The following is a 16959-nucleotide window of genomic DNA, read 5'->3' on the forward strand; positions in this document are numbered from 1 at the left end:
TGATGTGTTGGCCCGTTGAAGGCCCTTAAAGGCCCACTGTCCTAACGCACTCAGCTTCTCTGCTGCTTGCAGTCGGTCTGTCGATTCATTCATTTTGCTCCTTTTATTATATTATTTTATTATCTAAAAGCTGAAATATGATTTGCAAAGCCTTGTCATGAAATCCTTTCAAACTGTATGTTGTGAATGATTGTAAGTCAGTCAATTTACATGCACAAGAAAGAAAAAAATGAATTATTGCCTTAATCAGACTTTAACTGGACCACTGCGCTGGTGTATGACCCCAGAACAACGGCGACTTCCAGGTCTGAGTGATGAAGCCCATGTGGAATACGCTGCAGTTCATCAAGTGGCCACTAGAGGCAACAAAAGGGAGCAAATCCCCCATAGACCCCCCATGTTAAAAAGCCCAACTTTACAACATTATTATACATGTTTACAGCCTGGTATAAAAACGATTTCAGTCTCAATGGTTTATTTTTTTCTAACTCATTCATTTATTCGTTATTAAAGTTTCAAATTATCAGCCTACTGCTGGTGGCTAGGCTAATTGGCTAGTGTCTGATAATGTTTTATTTTTGATACTAGCAGAAAGGAGCGGCTCTCACTACCTCCTGCTGTGGACTAGGCCACGTAGCTGGTGTCTGGTTGCATCTTATTTCTGATACAGGCAGAAGGGAGAGATGTTTGGTCGGAGTGTGGTCACATTCCCATCACTTCTTACCTACTGCTGGTGGCTAGGCTAGTTAGTAGCTGACCACTGGTTCACTGGTCAGTTCTCCAGTTGGAGTTTTGCCTCAGATCATGGCACAAGGGATCGTATTATCTCGTCTTGTGTGTTAATGTATATGCATAGTTAATCGCGTTCCCGCTTCGAGTGACAGGTGGTAGCCTGAACTAACAGGTAGCGGAGAGTTGGGTGGGTGGGTCTCAACGCGTGTGGGTGGAGTAAAGCTTATCCAACATGGCAACGGCAGGCTCCGCCCACTTCAGGCTTCATTTTCGAGGTTCAGAATCCGATAGGTGACGTTAGATGGGTTCGTCCATAGCACCAGTTAACAATAACTCACATCTGAGTCTTGTCTTTTAGACCTGTTTTGTTGTTTTTACAGAGATTCTTCTTCTTTTTACACAATAATCTGCTTTTTTTTTTTTTTTTTGCACTGTCCACATTTAATATCTTAGCAGTTAGCAAATCTTTTAGCCTTTCTTTTTAATTCCCAGCCCAAACTGTATGTGCTGAATGTCAGTGCTGTTATATCGTTGTATATTATTGTATATTATTTTCAGATTTGATATTTCTTACCTAATTCCGCGCTACTGTGAGAAGGTAATTTCCCATACGTGGGATAAATAAACATCGTCTTCTGTGTAATAAGAATAACTCGTAGATCTCGTTCCACGGAGACAAACTTCTGTTGCTGTGCAATATTTTCCCTGTGCAATATATTTATCCTCATCCTATATTACCTTTGTTATACAAAGTTCTTAAATTTAAATGCTGTTTTTTGACCAGTATTCCTGGTTGCACCTTAATTTTATTTAGATCCAAATCTAAACCACAAATAAAGTCTGTCTGTGTTTATCTGGCTCTGAGTCTAGTCGTCGGTGTTTGGTTTGAAGGTCTAGCAGCATGAGGTGACCATATGGTGTAACTGTCCCTGCCAGCGAGCGTTTGAGGGTTTTATTATCTTCCCACCTACACATACCTCTTCTTTTATTTCTTCTTCAGTACTTTTTAGGACGACAAAAAAAAAATAAAATATAAAAAACTCCCACTGAAGAGTCGAGCGGCAGATTCGTTTGTGCGAGAACAGTGTGAATGCCGACATGAATTATCTATTTCTATCTGAAGTAATTATTGACACCTACTGTATTCCCATTGGGCCTCCCACATTATTGCCTGTGGGCACTTTACAATGGTACATTGTTTTTTCTTTTCTTTTTTTTTTTTTTTTTTATTTTATGAGTCACGAGCCCAGTCCCCGTTCTGATTACGCACCGTGCAGTTTGTGTACATCTTCCAACACATTAATTCCCGTCTGTTTGGTAATATCGTGGTTAATAATGCGGCGAGTGCTTGAGGAGAGAGAAGGGCCCTCGTCGCTGTCCGTTTATGACGTTTTTAATTTCCATCACGAGCACTTGTGCCTCGCGGAGCCATTACATCTCGAACAGAAGCATCCTCGCTATGACGCAAACAATTAGCATCTCAGTAAATTGCCAAGTTCTATGGTCTTGCACTCTCGCTGTTAGTGTGTAAATATTATAACAGGCACCTCCACTAACTGATCTGCGTTTGCATTGTTCAAACAGGCCCACGTTTATTACTGCCGCGTCTTATATAAACAGTTTGAAGGCTGCTCCATCAGAATGGCAACACGTCAACACGCACCTCGTTTTGGTTTGTGCTGCTTAGGTAGTAGCTGTGACCATATAATGCTGCTAATTCATCCCCCCTCTCTGCTCTCTGTCTAGGTGCTGATATTTGCTGAAGATGAGTAGTGAGGGGGGGGACACCCCGGAGCCCCCCAGAGCAGGGGTGGCGGCTCTGAAGAGGAAGGACTGTCAGTCGGAGCTGCTGGGGCCCAGGTAAAAACCTCCGTACATAAACATACATAAAGCATCTCTCATAGGGCTGGACGGTAAAAATATATATCACAGTATTTATTTATTTTTCATGCTTAATCATGTGTTCACAACATTTTCTACTGGTTGAGAGAGGAATTAATGCAGGAGACTGACTAAGGATGGAATATTTTACTGTGATGATGAATAAATATTGTAGAATAATCCCAAACTAGTAGTAAAACATGGAAACAACAGGGAAATCTGGGGACATTTACAGCTCAGAGATATGAAAACAAAAAATCAAATGTTATCAAGATGAAACAGTTTCATTTATTTTGACATATTTATTCATATTTAAACATATTTAAACTGTTATGTCCGTAACGTCAGTAGCAGCGCGACTGCAGCTACCGTAATGATTGTAGGCTGCGTGCAACATTTTTCTTCTCATTCATCCAAAGCTAAAATTGGGGACACTTTTGGGGACAGCTTTAGATGTGGGACAGGTCATCCAAAACGGGGACTGTCCCCGGAAATCAGGGACGTCTGGTCACCCTAAAAAAAAACCCAAACAACTGACACAACACCTTTTTTTGGCACAAGTTTTCCCGTTTTTCAGACCTTTCCATCTTCACCACACCTCACAATGACACAGTTGCTCCATGTGTGTTTAGAAGCGCTACGTTGAAAATGGTCCGGTCTGAAACAGTGTCTCATGGTGCAGAGGACCTAAGAGAACAATAATAATAGGCAGAAATGTTTCAGTTTCACAGTGTTTTGTGCAGATTAACGTATATGCCAGCTGGTTGTTGGCTTTAGCCTTTGTTCAAGTGCAATAGCAATAGCGATGGCCTTAGCCGAAGCTAATGCCCAAGCGTCTAATTCAGGATGATGTGTTTGTTTTCCAAGCCCCAAGAGGAGCACCGAGAGGAGAAACCGGGAGCAGGAGAACAAGTACATCGAGGAGCTGGCGGAGCTGATCTTTGCCAACATCAACGACATGGACGACCTCAACGTGAAGCCGGACAAATGTGCCATCCTCAAAGAGACGGTGAAGCAGATCAGGCAGATCAAGGAGCAAGGTGAGCTTCAACGTAATAACGAATAAAGGTTAATTACGCCAAACTTTAGCTAAAAAAAACTCTGTTGCAGCCTCCTTCACACCTAATGGTCTTTAATCATCTAGAAAAAACGCACTCTCTATCCACTCCTCTTTCTTTCATTTCCTTCTATATCACGTATTTCCTTTCCTTTCCTTTCTTTTCCATTCCTTTCCTTTCCTTCTCTGTCACCTATCTCTTTTCCTCCCTCTCTCCCTCGCCCTCTCCCTGCCGTCCTCTCCGTCCCCCGTCCCTTCCACCCTCTCTCCGTCCCTCATCCTCCCTCTTCTCTTTTTCGTTCCTGCGGTCAGACGGTCGGTGTCCATGTGTCGTTGCGCCGTTTGTGTCCGAAAACAACAGCTGAACAAGCACACGTTGGCAGAAACACACAGTGAGACGGAGGCGAGGTGCACAGCTGCCTGCACAGTGTCTGTTATAAAATGCCGAAAAGCGGACGAGTTTGCGCGTAGAACCCGAGGTTCTCCTGGCGGAAAAGCACCGAGGGAGCACGTAGATCAGAGGAGAGGTCGTCTGCGCTGGCTTTGTCTCCATTATTATTTTTGATTAATCTGTTTTTCTCAGTAGACATTTTTGCCTTGTCGCTGTAAGGAAAGCAAGTTTTATTAATGAGGCAGCATTCCTCTTTGGGGAGGTCCTGCTTTTGTGCATGTCCTTATATAATTAATCATGCTGAGCCATTATCAGTACACCTGTAACCTCTCCTACTTTACTCATTTGTTCATTCCAGTTGCACTTCTTTCTTTTTTTTTTGGCCTCTCTTTCGCATAATAAAGCCAGATTTCACTTCTACGTGCACCTCTCCACCGTACGCCAGCACAGCTGTGGTTGGTCCAAAATCCAATTTCCTCGTTCGCGTTCACACACGTTGTCATTTATTAGCTCCGACTCCCGACACGAGCCGCTCAGTCCCACACAGCTTTTGTGTTGGGAGTACACAGAGAAACTCAACACAGCTGACTAGTGTTTAGGAGGACGATGCCTACGCACCATCAAGGACGAGCACAAATCACGTTTCACTGCCATGCTACTGCTACATGCGACGTTTCTAACAGGGGAAAGTTATTCTGCCTTTATTTGAGAGCAAGTAGTGAAAAAGAAAGACAGGAAGGTTCAAGGGAAAACCCTGAAAATACAGCTGGCCACAGTTGTTTATTTATTTTGCGTGTTTTGTTAAACTTTGTTGCTTGTAGCATGAATGTAGTATCAGTGATTTAATTATTAGTGCAGTAGAGTTAATATTCTGTCACTTGAACGTGCGATTGATTGATTAATACACTTTATTGCACTTGTCCAGAAAAGTGGATCATGTTTCTTGCCACTTAAATGTCAAAACACAGTTTGCAAACTGCTTATTAGTTCCTTCTTCCATTTGAAAGGCAAAACTTTAAATTTCGATGTTTGTTTCATGTTTTGCCACCGCTCACTTCTGCTTCTTCTCTGTCCACTTCTTCAGCACTGCATGAAACTACAGTGAAATGCAGTGAATATGTTACAGCGAAGTCGTTCCCGATCGACCCAAAACATGACTTTCACTCTTAAAAGCGATATATATATTACCATATCGATATTTTTTCCACATTCCACATTGGACGTCCAAAATAGAGTGAAACTTAGATGGATGCACATTCATTAAAGGTCCCAAATTATGCAAAATTCACTTTATGAACAGCAATATGTGTCCATGTAGCCTGTGTATGAGGCCCCAGAAGTGAAAACATTCTCTCACTTCGCTCTTGCTTGCTCCAGTTTTTAGAGAATGTGTGTTGATCTGAGATTGTTCCCTTCTTGATGTCATACAGGGAAATAACCACTCCCTCCAGTAGTGAATACTGCATTTGAACCGCCCCCTGGACAGAAGAGGGCGTGTCCTCCTCGCAAACACTCGTCTATATTTTACTTCGTTCGGGGATCGATTTCATTTTCGCTAGAAACAAAACTTCCCAAAGTTTTGCACATGTGAATTTAAAAACTAAGAAAGTACATGCTTTGTTTCATTTTAATGGAAGCTAGCGTTAGCTACATGGTAGTTCCTGCAACAACACACACAAACAAACTAAGTGACATATTTAAACACACAATATTTTGTGTGTGAACTTCTTCAGGAAGCTTTCCTTCTGGGTCAGACTCTGGTTCAAACTGGTTCAACTCTACCAGCCATAGTCATAAATCCACCCTAAACATTAGCGTTGCATGGTAACGCCAGCAAAAGGCTCATCCTCTCCCCTGGAGGGGCGTGGCTAGACACAGCTCATTAACATTTAAAGGTACAGACACGGAAGCAGCCTGTTCTCAGTGGAGCCACTTTCTGACTGATTGAAATTCAGAACCAAGGCTGAATTTGGGGTAAAACACTTTGGACCTCTGATACCTACATGAAAGCGTTGAAAAAAATGTGTCATATGGGACCTTTAATACTCTTTAGAAAAAGGACATCAGCAGTGGATGGTAGCAGTTAATAAGTTGACCTCATTGTTACACAGAGCCACTCAATAAACCCGTTTCAAGCAACTGGGGGGATTTAAGGTCTCAACAAGCTGACGATGTGAAATACGGCGTATCATATTTATTGATTTAAAGAAGCGCAGGCTGCTTTAATACCCTCCTCCCGGCACCGTGCAGCCTCTGCAGGCTCTACAGTGACAGGGTTTAAGGGCTGATGACTCTGGTCCCACAACAGGAATGTGAGCTATGTAGCCTAATGGGGCCATGGGAGGCTTAACAGTCCAGTGGTACAGTCGGGGAGGAGAGTGGAGACGGGCCTCTTGTATGTCTGTAAAAGCTGTAAAATGTACAGAACGTGTACGAGTGTGGCGGCTCGCCGTGAAATCCCACGCGTTCGAACCTGCTCGGAGTTTTTGTACGTAAGCATAAGGTTGTGGCCGCAGAGTGTAATGTGTGAACGGGCCTCGGCCAACATAAAAACACAGAGTCTGCGAGTGGGCGTGTGCCTGAGCGAAGGCTTCGTCGTCACAAAAAAAAAACAACCCCGTCAGTGTTTTACCCACAAGCTTCATTGTGATGAGGAAACAAGCCCAGTCTGTGGTACACGTACAGTAACTCACTTCATTTCATTCGAGGCGCCGCTTCTGAAGCTGGACTTTTGACATGCCTTTTTACCTCATCACCAATGAGTCATGCATTCATCGGATTCCTTAGAGCTAAAGCGAATGTTATCTTCAGTTCTCTGCAAATGGGCTGGATGCATATTATTACAATATTAAAAAATAAAGGCCTTCATCGACCTTTTTTTTTGTTATGTCTAAGAAAATATCCACTAAATTGATTTTAAGATCCTTTTATTGGTTTATAAAGCTCTTAATGGTTTTAGTCCAAGCTATTTATCAGATTTGCTTTTATCATATGAACCTCGTAGAGCCTTCAGTGTTCATATTTTTAAATGCAAGGTCAAGACTTACCATTATAGTTACCATATTTTTATCTCTTTTACTGTCTCAGTAGTTAAGATTTTATTATATATATATTTATTTATTATTTCATTTTATGCTCTTAGGTCTATAAACTATTTTTAGGGATATTAAGGTGTCGTTTTCTCCGTCCTCTGGTGTTTCCTCCACTACGATAGCGTTTCCACAGTTCCTGCTCCTCTTCTAATGTATGTTGTTTTATTTGTTCTGCAGCATTAGTCTTCAACAGGGGGGTCCGTGACCCCTAGGGGTGTGCAGAAGAACTGCAGGGAGAGGGGTCGCAAAATCTTTGGTTGATTAGACATTTATTTTATAGATTTTTTTAATTTCCCCCCACAGATTTAAAGAGATTCTATTCTGTGCTCGTGTTTGAACCTGTGCATTATTTGAATAGCTTCATATTAAATGCAAAATGATAATAATAACGTATATTTTTTAAATAGCGCAAGGCTAAGTTTAATATAGAACTTAATCTCTCCATGAGTTTGGGGTCCTTGGCTGCTTGATTGATTGATAAAAATCGATAAAACTTGGAGACACTTGAATCACTTTAAACCCCCATCTTTCGTCTTTGGTTGCAGAAAAAGCTCCCGTGGCCGACGCTGAAGAGGTGCAGAAGGCAGACGTCTCGTCTACGGGGCAGGCCGTCATTGATAAGGACGCTCTCGGGCCCATGATGCTGGAGGTGGGTTCAAATGTCAAACATGCGCTGAACAGAACAACAACGACATCAAGAACGTTTATGTCTCTTATCTTTCTGAGACCCGACGTTTTGTTTAGTTTCTCCAGGATATTTAGGATTAGCAGAAACTGATCAAGAAAAAAAGTTCTCATATGTGGATTATTTCATTGTGTAATAGAATGAAGTCACTAATGTGCATCCAGGGTATAAAACTACTCCAGTACCTAAACATTAACTATGCAAAAACAGTTTGCTAAACAATGACCCTGCAGCTCGTTAATATTGATAAAATGTGTTAAACGTTTGCGTCATATTAAACCAGAAAAGTTAAAGAGCATAAATAAACTAGTTTCAACGTAAAAACATGATGAGGGTTTTGTTCCTTGTGGCTGCAGAATGAATGAGTGAATGAATAGGCTGTAGATTTCAGACAAAAGCGTCCACTTATGAGGACAACAGGTCTAAATGAAGCATAATAAGAAGCTGCAACAAAACCTACAAGTCACTGTCCCCGTATGAGGACGCCGGGTCTCGGGAGGTTACGACAAGTCGTCTGTTTCGCTTTTAAAACAGGAAACTTGTAACTCCTTAATCTTCCGTGTCTTGCATGTGTGAATGTTAATGAAGCGTCAGTCGACAGTGACACAGAGATATTAGTTCCTCTGGCCGATGCCGGCGCCATCATCAGTCTTACTTGAGCGTGTGTTTGTGTGTGTGTGTTTGTGTACGGGTGTGCGATGACGTTCAACACGGGACCCGACAAGGTATAAATACCTTTTGTGAAAAGCCAGATTAGAAGAGGAGGAGTCAGACCACACGTATACACACACACACACACAGGATATTTATAGCATCCTCCAACAACAGCAGTAACACAGGCTGAGTGGACGTCTTTTCTGCGTCTCGTTATATTCTGCACCAGTGTTGTAATAAATAATAGGACGTACAGTAGAAGACTTGTGTGGTCAGACACGGTCTGTACATCGAGCTGGAAAATGCTGAGTTGACAGGACTGATGGATGGAAAATTACACACACTGTAGCTACTGTAGATGAGCTGCAGCGTCTGCTTGGTATTTTTATTCACGATGATAAGTTGCTTTTTATTTTACACACAGTACAATACACAGATTTGTTTTAAAAGGTGCAACAATATTACTTTTTTTTTCCCCCAGAGATTATATTTGACTCTTCCTGGTCCATTAATAAAGATTATGGTACTAGTCGATATGAAAAAAGTATGTTTCTAGCTGACTAACTCAACCATTCAGGCTCCTGCAGCAGCTTTTCTGATACATTTAATTTCACCTCTATTTCTTTTCGTCTCCTCCTCTCCCTCCGTCCTCCCCCTCAGGCCCTGGACGGCTTCTTCTTCGTCGTCAACATGGAGGGCAACATAGTGTTCGTGTCGGAGAACGTCAGCCAGTATCTGCGCTACCAGCAGGAGGAGCTGATGAACACCAGCGTCTACAGCGTGCTGCACGTCGGCGACCACGCGGAGTTCATCAAGAACCTGCTGCCTAAAAGCCTCGGTGAGGAAAACACAGCCGTTTACACCAAAGTTTTACAGCTTAAATGCTACATATCTGAGGGCAGGTTGTAGCTGGTGGATCAACACCATTGTTTGGGTCAATATATAATTGAGGGACTTCTACTTCATCTATGGGATGTATCTTGTATACATTTTTATTACATCCACAAACGTATCTGACAGCCTTTTAATTAGTTTTACATTTAGATGCTTTTAAAGTCTATGATTCAAGCTGATGCTGCTAATCTCCATGATCAACTGTCACTTTTTGCCGCTCAGTGGCCGTAACCATTGAGACTTCGCTTGCTGTGACATCACGTACATACCCTGTTTAGGCGGTCATGTTGATTTTAGGCCTGAAAACAGACAAAATGTGATCATCTATGATGTCTGTCAACTGTGTTAAATGATATACTGAATCGCTTGCTCGGTTAAATTCAGGCTCATGGAGGCATATTTATTTTAAATGATTGGATAATTGGCATCAGGCTTCAGCTGAGCCTGATCTTTTGTAGTTATTTGTTTTAGCTCTGCCATAAACCAAAACCAGGTTTCTGTAGCATCATAGCGTCTTCTTCCTAGATAAAATGGATAAGAAAAGCCTTTATGAATCTCCTGTGGAGAATATTTAGTTTACTTAAGATCGGATTGGTCAACACTAAATATTAAAACATCGGATCGTTACATCCCTGTGGGTTTGTAGAGTATACAGGGTCAGGTGTCATTAGCTGTGTCAGGTTTTATCTTGAAGAGTGATCTCGTTTAACCTGCGCTGGCTACTTGGCAAACTATAAACCGTTTGGTTTATTTAGCAGAACAAATACCCTGAGCATTTGTAAACGTCGGATTCACGGACTTTTATCTGTGGTTTAAGTCATCAAAACACATCCCTGTTTGCCTTTGTGAGACGGGACGTTGCCACTTGATGTTGCAGTGTTTACGTTGGCACGTAACGACGGGCAGTTTTTCATATTTAACATGCTTTCGTTGACACCTTCTTCCGTCTCCCTCTTTGCTTTGGCGCAGTCAATCATCACAGCAGCGATTCGTCCAACAGGAACAGCCACACCTTCAACTGCCGCATGTTGGTCAACCCTCACACCCCCGACGGCGAAGCCCGGCCGGCCTACGACCAGCAGGACGCGGCGCCGCAGAAGTACGAGACCATGCAGTGTTTCGCCGTCTCCGAACCCAAGTCCATCAAGGAAGAAGGGGAAGGTACATCGCACCTACGGTCCTCTTCGCTCCCTCCTTCCCATTTTAGTTACTCAGATCTCTCAAAAAAAACACATTGGGCTTATTTGAAGCCTTATAATATATTATAATATCTTAATATTATGATGTCATGTCATTATAAAACACAAGACATCAAACGGTGTGAGTGGGGATGAGTGGTAGTAGAGGATGACATCAATATGTCTACCATAGACAATTTATCACAAAAACAGCAGTTAAATGATCTTTTTATGGCCTTGAACAAACATGTGAACCCCCCCATCCTCCGCCCTCTCAGGTTTTTCAGTTCTCGGTCGGGAATCAGGTTCATTGTGTAGGGAAAAGGTAAAACAAAGATGTTTCTGCAAAGTTAGATGCTGCAAAATGCCTCCATTTACACGACTTCAGACTCTTTCATAACACATGACGAACCTGTCCTACGTATATAGCAAGTGAAGGGGTCCCAGATCTGGTGAAAATCATCCTGTTGATGTTTTATGTGATGTCACAGCTAGCTGAGGTCTCCACGGTAACGGCCGCTGAGTGGCACAAAGTGATCATGGGGATTAGAAGCATTAGTTTGAATCACAGGCTTTAATAGCGTCTGAATTGTAAAATAAATAATAATAAAAAAAAAAGGTGAAGAGCTGTTGTGTGATTGACTGAAAGCAACAGATCTGAAAAGCAGTCAGTGATAGAAGGCTTCATTTAGCTGCATTTATCATAACTGAACTGACCTAAAACTAACTGAGACTGAGGCTAATCCACTTTACCTCATACTAGTTCATATGGATCATTGTTGAGTCCTTAATTTGATCTGATAATCCACATTTTTCCCGGTCTCCCTGTATTTACGTCTTCATTTCACCATGTTTCTGTCCCTCAGATGTCAGTGACGTCACTGAATACCCTCTATATGTGATTTTCTCTAAGGGGAGAGTTGTAAATAGCTCAGACAACCACCTCCTCATGCTTGGACCTTTGGTGTCTCTACATGAAAGAGCTGTTACTCTCTTTGTCATTAATACACTGAACTCTACAAATGTTCATTGGTGCTTTTTTAATCTCCTCAAATTGCCTGGATATAGATCTAATATAAACAAATGGCTGAGAGTAATCACAGAGGAACCATTCCATAACTTTACCGTCTCTTTAATAATAGTTTTCATCTCTCCTATCTTGGTTTTATGCCTCTTTGGTTGCTCCGTGTCTTTTTTGCCCTTCTACTTTGGTTATTTTTTCCTCCCATTTTCTCCTCTCGTCATTATTCCGTCTGTATCTTGACTTTCTGTCACTTTCCCATCACTCTCCCAGTCTCCTGTGTCCTGTCCTCCTTCCATCACCACTTCTCCCTCCATCCACTGGGAGAGACTAATTAGTGTGTGGCACTTTGTCATCTTCCCATCTAATCTAATAACACAGACATGCACACCAGGGAAAATAATCTGTCTGGCACTCTAATTTTAGGCGTCTGACAACCAGATATTGTGCCAATCTGTCCCCTGACAGGGGGAGGATATCTGGTTGGTGGGTAGAGTAGACCGAGGGCTGAGGGTTTAGGTTTAGATTGGCTCAGAGTCAGAGCGGTGTTGACATCCACGTCCAGGCCGAGGTCACGGTCGCGTCGTTTAGATTCAGCGTTGGAGGTGAGGAAAACGGTGAAATTGAGGCCAAGGTTGAAGTTGGATCCTGGAGATGATGAGGGTGAAGGGACACTTGATCGTTAAGTGCACCTGTGCCGTCTGAGTGTGTTATGTATGCCTGTTCATATCACAACACGACAACAGCTTCGTGACCCATTTTTATTCAAATTTCCAGATTTCCAGTCCTGCCTCATCTGCGTGGCGAGACGAGTCCCCGTCAAGGAGAGGCCTGCGATGCCCTCGTACGAGAGCTTCTCCACGCGGCAAGACCTTCAAGGTACATCTGGGGGTTTGACAGCAACACACTGTGAGATTGTGTCTTTTCATTATGGCTGGGTTTGTATATGCAAAGTTGTGCCAACTAAAGACAAAATACTGTTGGGATACCTCAGATCTCTGGAACAGTAGTTTAGGAACTGATACATCTCTAAATAAAGTGATGTTGGTTCCTTGTGAATTGGAATCAATTCTTTAAATTAGTAGTGATACCCAGCCCTAATTTGAAATCAATTAGTATGTTGGAAACTGGTTGGAAAATAAGCTTTTCAGGCTCTTTCATTAACCCTTTAACATTCCTCTGGGACAGCAGTAGCTTCTTGAACCAGTCAGAGCTCTGCACATGAGTTGTGTTTCAGTAAATGCTGAATGATGCAATATGTAATTTTCTTCTGGTTCCATTGATAAAAGTTATTATAGGATTCAACCTGCACATTTTCTTTCATTACTCAAGAACAAAACCACCATCATTCAGTTTACCTTGTTTTTTTTGCAATAAGTTTGGAATTATAAGAGGTTAAAGAGCTAAAATTCAAATACAGGTTAAAGAAACCTGGTTAGATTCTCAGTGCTGTGCACGAGTGGTTTTAAATGCTAGACGTCTGGCCCACATACATGACCCAGTATCACCACGTTCTACCCATCCAGGTAAGATCACGTCGCTCGACACCAGCCTGCTGCGGGCGTCCATGAAGCCCGGCTGGGAGGACCTGGTCCGACGCTGCATCCAGAAGTTTCACCTGCAGAGCGACGGGGAGATGTCCTTCGCCAAGAAACACCACCAAGACGGTAAAGCAGCAGAGTTTCCTCACAGCATTTAAAGCTACAGCTGCAGAACATTTGTCTCCACCTGCTGCTAGTGAGAGTTATCGCGCAGACGCTGTCATCCGTTCTCTGCTTAGAGCGTCCCCATGGAAGAACCACACCAGTGGCTGTGTCCTTTTTTGCCACATCCTGTTTTTAAAAGCCAAGTTTATTGTAAATTCAGTGAACTTGAGTTTCTCCATTATCTCTCGTTTCTCTGCCGTCGGCCTCACCACACGTCCGGTTCCTGCAGGCTCATCCTTCTTTAGTTTGACCAACTGACAGTCTCTGCAGGGTTTAAACACATCACCCAATTATCCTGCACTATAGCTCCAAATAATGAAGTAGAAACAATGGAGAAATTTACTGTCGCAGGGTTTACGAGGTTCCTTGTACATATAAGCTTCAAATGATTAAATATAATGTATATGGATGTATATTTAAAGCTTTCCATCTACATGGAGGGGGGATTCATTTCAGTGGGGGTCAGTCTTGTGCCACGATGCTGCCTCTGCTGTTTTTTTTTTTATTAAGGAAGCCTAATTTCTAATCTGTGTTGGTTTCCTTCCAGTGTTGAGGAATGGCCACGCCCTCAGCCCCCTCTACCGGTTCTCCCTGGCCGACGGCACCGTCGTCTCGGCTCACACTAAGAGCAAACTGGTCCGATCTCCAGCCACCAACGAACCGCAGCTGTACCTGTCCCTGCACATCCTGCAGAGGTACGCCTCCACTTCCAGCTGCATGAGCCCTACAATGAGTTATCCTCTGTTTTCTGCCCTTGCTGGTCTTCCACTGTGTCCAAATGATCTAGATTCTACAAGGTTTACACCAGTGGGCGTAAAGTAAAGTGGGTTTTGAATTGATTTCATTGTACAAAAACAACTGTAGATCATATTCTAACTCTGAATTGCAAAATATACATCCTAACATTTAACATTAGATCATATTATTATTTTTAAGTCCCTTGTTTGTAGTTAGGACACATTCTCCTAGCTTCAAAAACGCAGCTTAGATGATGCCTTCGCGAAAACACGTAAATTGTTCACGTTCACGTAACAGGTTAACTCGTTTAACATTTCAATAACATTAGAATATGTGCAGCAGCTACTTTCGTGTTGTGGAAGGGGTCATTTCTGAGTTTGACAACTCAGAGCTAATTTTTCTCCCAGGTAATCTTGAACGCAGCATCAGCTGTGGCTGGATCTCAACCAAGTTTTCTAAATACCAACCCCCACCCTACTTCTGATTCAGTTTGGAGAGGGAAAGCTGCGTTACCCTCATTCCATTGGCAGGTGAACTCAACTGACTGCACGAACCTGATAATATCCCACATCAACAAGTTGTGTTCATCTTTTTTTAATCGCCATCAAACGCCATACGTCAGAGGTCCAAAATACTTTACGTCCTGCATATTGTACATGTAGGAAGAGACACACAACACTGGTTAAAAACTGGTACAACAGGTGTAAACTGATTGCTCAGATCGGACATGTTCATGTTCACAGTCAATGTAAATCTGCAGGGAGTCCATCTTGAGTACGGTGTGAAACATCTGCCAACGTGTAGACGCATCTGAAGATGTGAGAAGTCGGGTTACATGATGTATTGATAATGAATCTTGAACTGGCCTTGTAGCTTAATGTGAGACCATTTTTAATCACTAAATCGGACGCAGTATTTTCTCCTGCTCTTCCACGACTTGTTTCTCTATCACATGTTTCTCTCTCTGTGTTGGTGGTTTCCCTCTTGATTTGTTTAAAGAGGGAGCACTGCAGTGTGGTTGGAAACAAAGAGCCTGCTATTCAGATCTGTCACCACACACACACACACACACACACACACACACACACACACTCATATATATAGACCAAAACTGTCACTAGCACTACCAGCCTGTCCAGTCTACAGTACCCTCCCTACAACCACCACCACAGACCGACCGACCAGCATCCAACCGTTGAAACGACCGTTCAGACTCAGGATTCTGGACAGCGGTCAGAAAACAATGCCAGAACTGTTTCCCAGAGATCAATGGCAAGAACTTGGCCTCTTTACTTCCACAAGTTCAAAATTATCGCTCTTGCCTCCTGCACAATGAGAGCTTTGTTTGCTCTGTGTTGGGCTGAAGGCGATCCATGTTTAAGAGTCTCTCTCTGTTGCAGCCACAGGCCTTGTTACAACTTTGTTTTCTCACTTGTGTGTACTGATCCCGAGCCGCTCTGTACTTTATGTCATACTTAACCCCGACACTGTGTGTATTTAACCCTCTGCTTTGATGGTTTTGTTCTTCAAAAACAACATTTAACACATTAATCGCTCTCTTCCAGGGAGAGCGGCGTAACTGGAGACAAGGCAGTGACCCCGAACAGCGTGAGCGGGCCCTTCCCTTCTCCCGATGCCAGTGTCACCAGCAACACCCACCACTCCACAGCCGCCTCCAGCACCCCTGGACGTGGTTTTGGGGCCGTAGCGGGACGGGCGCCCACCCCTCAGGGAAACTGCCACGCACAAGGAAGTCCCAGCGTCACCTCAGGGGCCCAGGGCGCCATGTTGTCTCCTCGTCATCGCCAGAGTCCCAGCATGGCGGCCACCAGCAGCAGCAGCTGTAGTAGCCCTCATCTCCCCCAGCATCCGCCTGGATCTTTCTCCCCCGCGGGCAGCTTGCACTCGCCGGTCTGCAGCAGCACGGGGAGCAGCCAAGGGTTCAACTCTCTCAGTGCACTGCAGGCTCTCAGCCAGGGCCACAGGATTTCCCAGGGACTCGCCGAGGGGCAGCATCCAGACTCACCTGACAGAAAACCAGTAGCTCTGCAGAGCCCCCTTCACAGCGGCAACGCTGGTAGCCAACTAGCCAAGAATAATTCCGGCTTAGAGGCTGATTTATTTGGAACATTTGAGGAGCAGCAAGACTTGCTGTCATCCCAGAACCAAGAGGGTGAACAGAGGGAGGGGAAGGACGGTGACCATGACAGCTTTGATGCTAATGGAGGTTTGGGGGACCTTGGGGACGCCCCAAACCGACTTCTGAACACCAAAGGCCACACCAAGCTACTCCAGCTCCTCACCACCAAGTCAGAACCGTCTGATCCCTGCTCACCGCCGGGGCTCCTGGGGGAAGATCAGGCCTGCAAGGACCAGCTGGGCGGCGGCATAGGTGGGGCAGGACACAACAACCACTCCACCTCGTTGAAGGAGAAACACAAAATTCTCCACAGGTTGCTGCAGAACAGCACCTCACCCGTGGAGCTGGCCAAGCTGACGGCCGAAGCCACCGGAAAGGACCCCATCGGTCCAGAGTCGGCCTCGGGGGACAGCATGGCCGCTCTGAGCGAACTCTGCACTAAACAGGAGCCGGGAAGCCCCAAGAAAAAGGACAATGCGTTGCTTCGTTATCTTCTGGACAGGGATGATAACGGCATCCTGGATAAAGCCATTAAGATGGAACCCGGAGAGGGGCTGAAACTGTCCAACATAAAGACGGAGAAACAGGACCCTGGATATAATATGGCAGACCAGGTCAGTAAGCCAACAATTTAAGAGTCAAAAACATCAACTCATGGCTTGATAGATCCATATTTCAATGAGAGAGGTGTTAACTGGCTATGATCCTTGAGTACTGGACTGGTGGGAAAGCAAAATTACTAGTAATACGATTAAATAATTGGTAGCCTTGGTCAGTGAGATCATAAACC

General features: G+C 43.8%; 1 protein-coding gene across 4 annotated transcripts in view; it reads left to right on the forward strand.

The window, feature by feature from the left end:
* LOC125010700 (nuclear receptor coactivator 2-like) overlaps positions 1 to 16959 on the forward strand; it is a 59672-nt gene that overhangs the window by 25599 nt on the left and 17114 nt on the right. For all 4 annotated transcript variants that reach the window (XM_047589457.1, XM_047589456.1, XM_047589455.1 and 1 more), the window contains 9 exons: positions 2479 to 2592; positions 3481 to 3653; positions 7699 to 7802; positions 9153 to 9330; positions 10356 to 10547; positions 12363 to 12464; positions 13112 to 13252; positions 13839 to 13986; positions 15595 to 16783. In XM_047589457.1, coding sequence (XP_047445413.1) covers positions 2498 to 2592; positions 3481 to 3653; positions 7699 to 7802; positions 9153 to 9330; positions 10356 to 10547; positions 12363 to 12464; positions 13112 to 13252; positions 13839 to 13986; positions 15595 to 16783 — 2322 coding nt within the window. In that variant the 5' untranslated portion in view covers positions 2479 to 2497. The remainder of the gene's footprint in view (positions 1 to 2478; positions 2593 to 3480; positions 3654 to 7698; positions 7803 to 9152; positions 9331 to 10355; positions 10548 to 12362; positions 12465 to 13111; positions 13253 to 13838; positions 13987 to 15594; positions 16784 to 16959) is intronic.

The sequence above is a fragment of the Mugil cephalus genome, chromosome 7 (genome assembly GCF_022458985.1).
Source record: "Mugil cephalus isolate CIBA_MC_2020 chromosome 7, CIBA_Mcephalus_1.1, whole genome shotgun sequence".
Classification (NCBI taxonomy): domain Eukaryota; kingdom Metazoa; phylum Chordata; class Actinopteri; order Mugiliformes; family Mugilidae; genus Mugil; species Mugil cephalus.